The sequence below is a fragment of the Papilio xuthus genome, unplaced genomic scaffold, assembly GCF_000836235.2.
Source record: "Papilio xuthus unplaced genomic scaffold, Pxut_1.1 DF826961.1, whole genome shotgun sequence".
Taxonomy (NCBI): Eukaryota; Metazoa; Arthropoda; class Insecta; order Lepidoptera; family Papilionidae; genus Papilio; species Papilio xuthus.
Window position 1 is genome coordinate 7,022,181 of NW_013531688.1, and position 206 is coordinate 7,022,386.

The 206-nt window shown below is 75.2% G+C and overlaps 1 protein-coding gene across 1 annotated transcript in view; it reads left to right on the top strand.

Moving 5' to 3' along the window:
- The window catches only part of Nup133 (nuclear pore complex protein Nup133), a 6,699-nt gene that overhangs the window by 3,841 nt on the left and 2,652 nt on the right, over window positions 1-206 (top strand). The window contains exon 14 of the mRNA XM_013315055.1: window positions 29-146. Within this exon, the coding sequence (XP_013170509.1) occupies window positions 29-146 (118 nt within the window). The remainder of the gene's footprint in view (window positions 1-28; window positions 147-206) is intronic.

Here is a 206-nt window from a genome sequence, read left to right on the forward strand (position 1 = left end):
GCACTCACTGCGACACGTGCATCCGCAGGGCGTGCTGAGCGAGGTGCAGGCGTGGCGCGCGCAGTGGCTCGCTGCCGGGGGGCCCGCGCCGCCCGCGCGCCCCGCGGACCCCGCGCTGCGCCCCGCCCTGCTGCAGCTGCACACGCGCGCCACCACGTACGTCGCACCCTCCCCTCTCACATAATGGTCGAGGTCGTTCGCCTCGT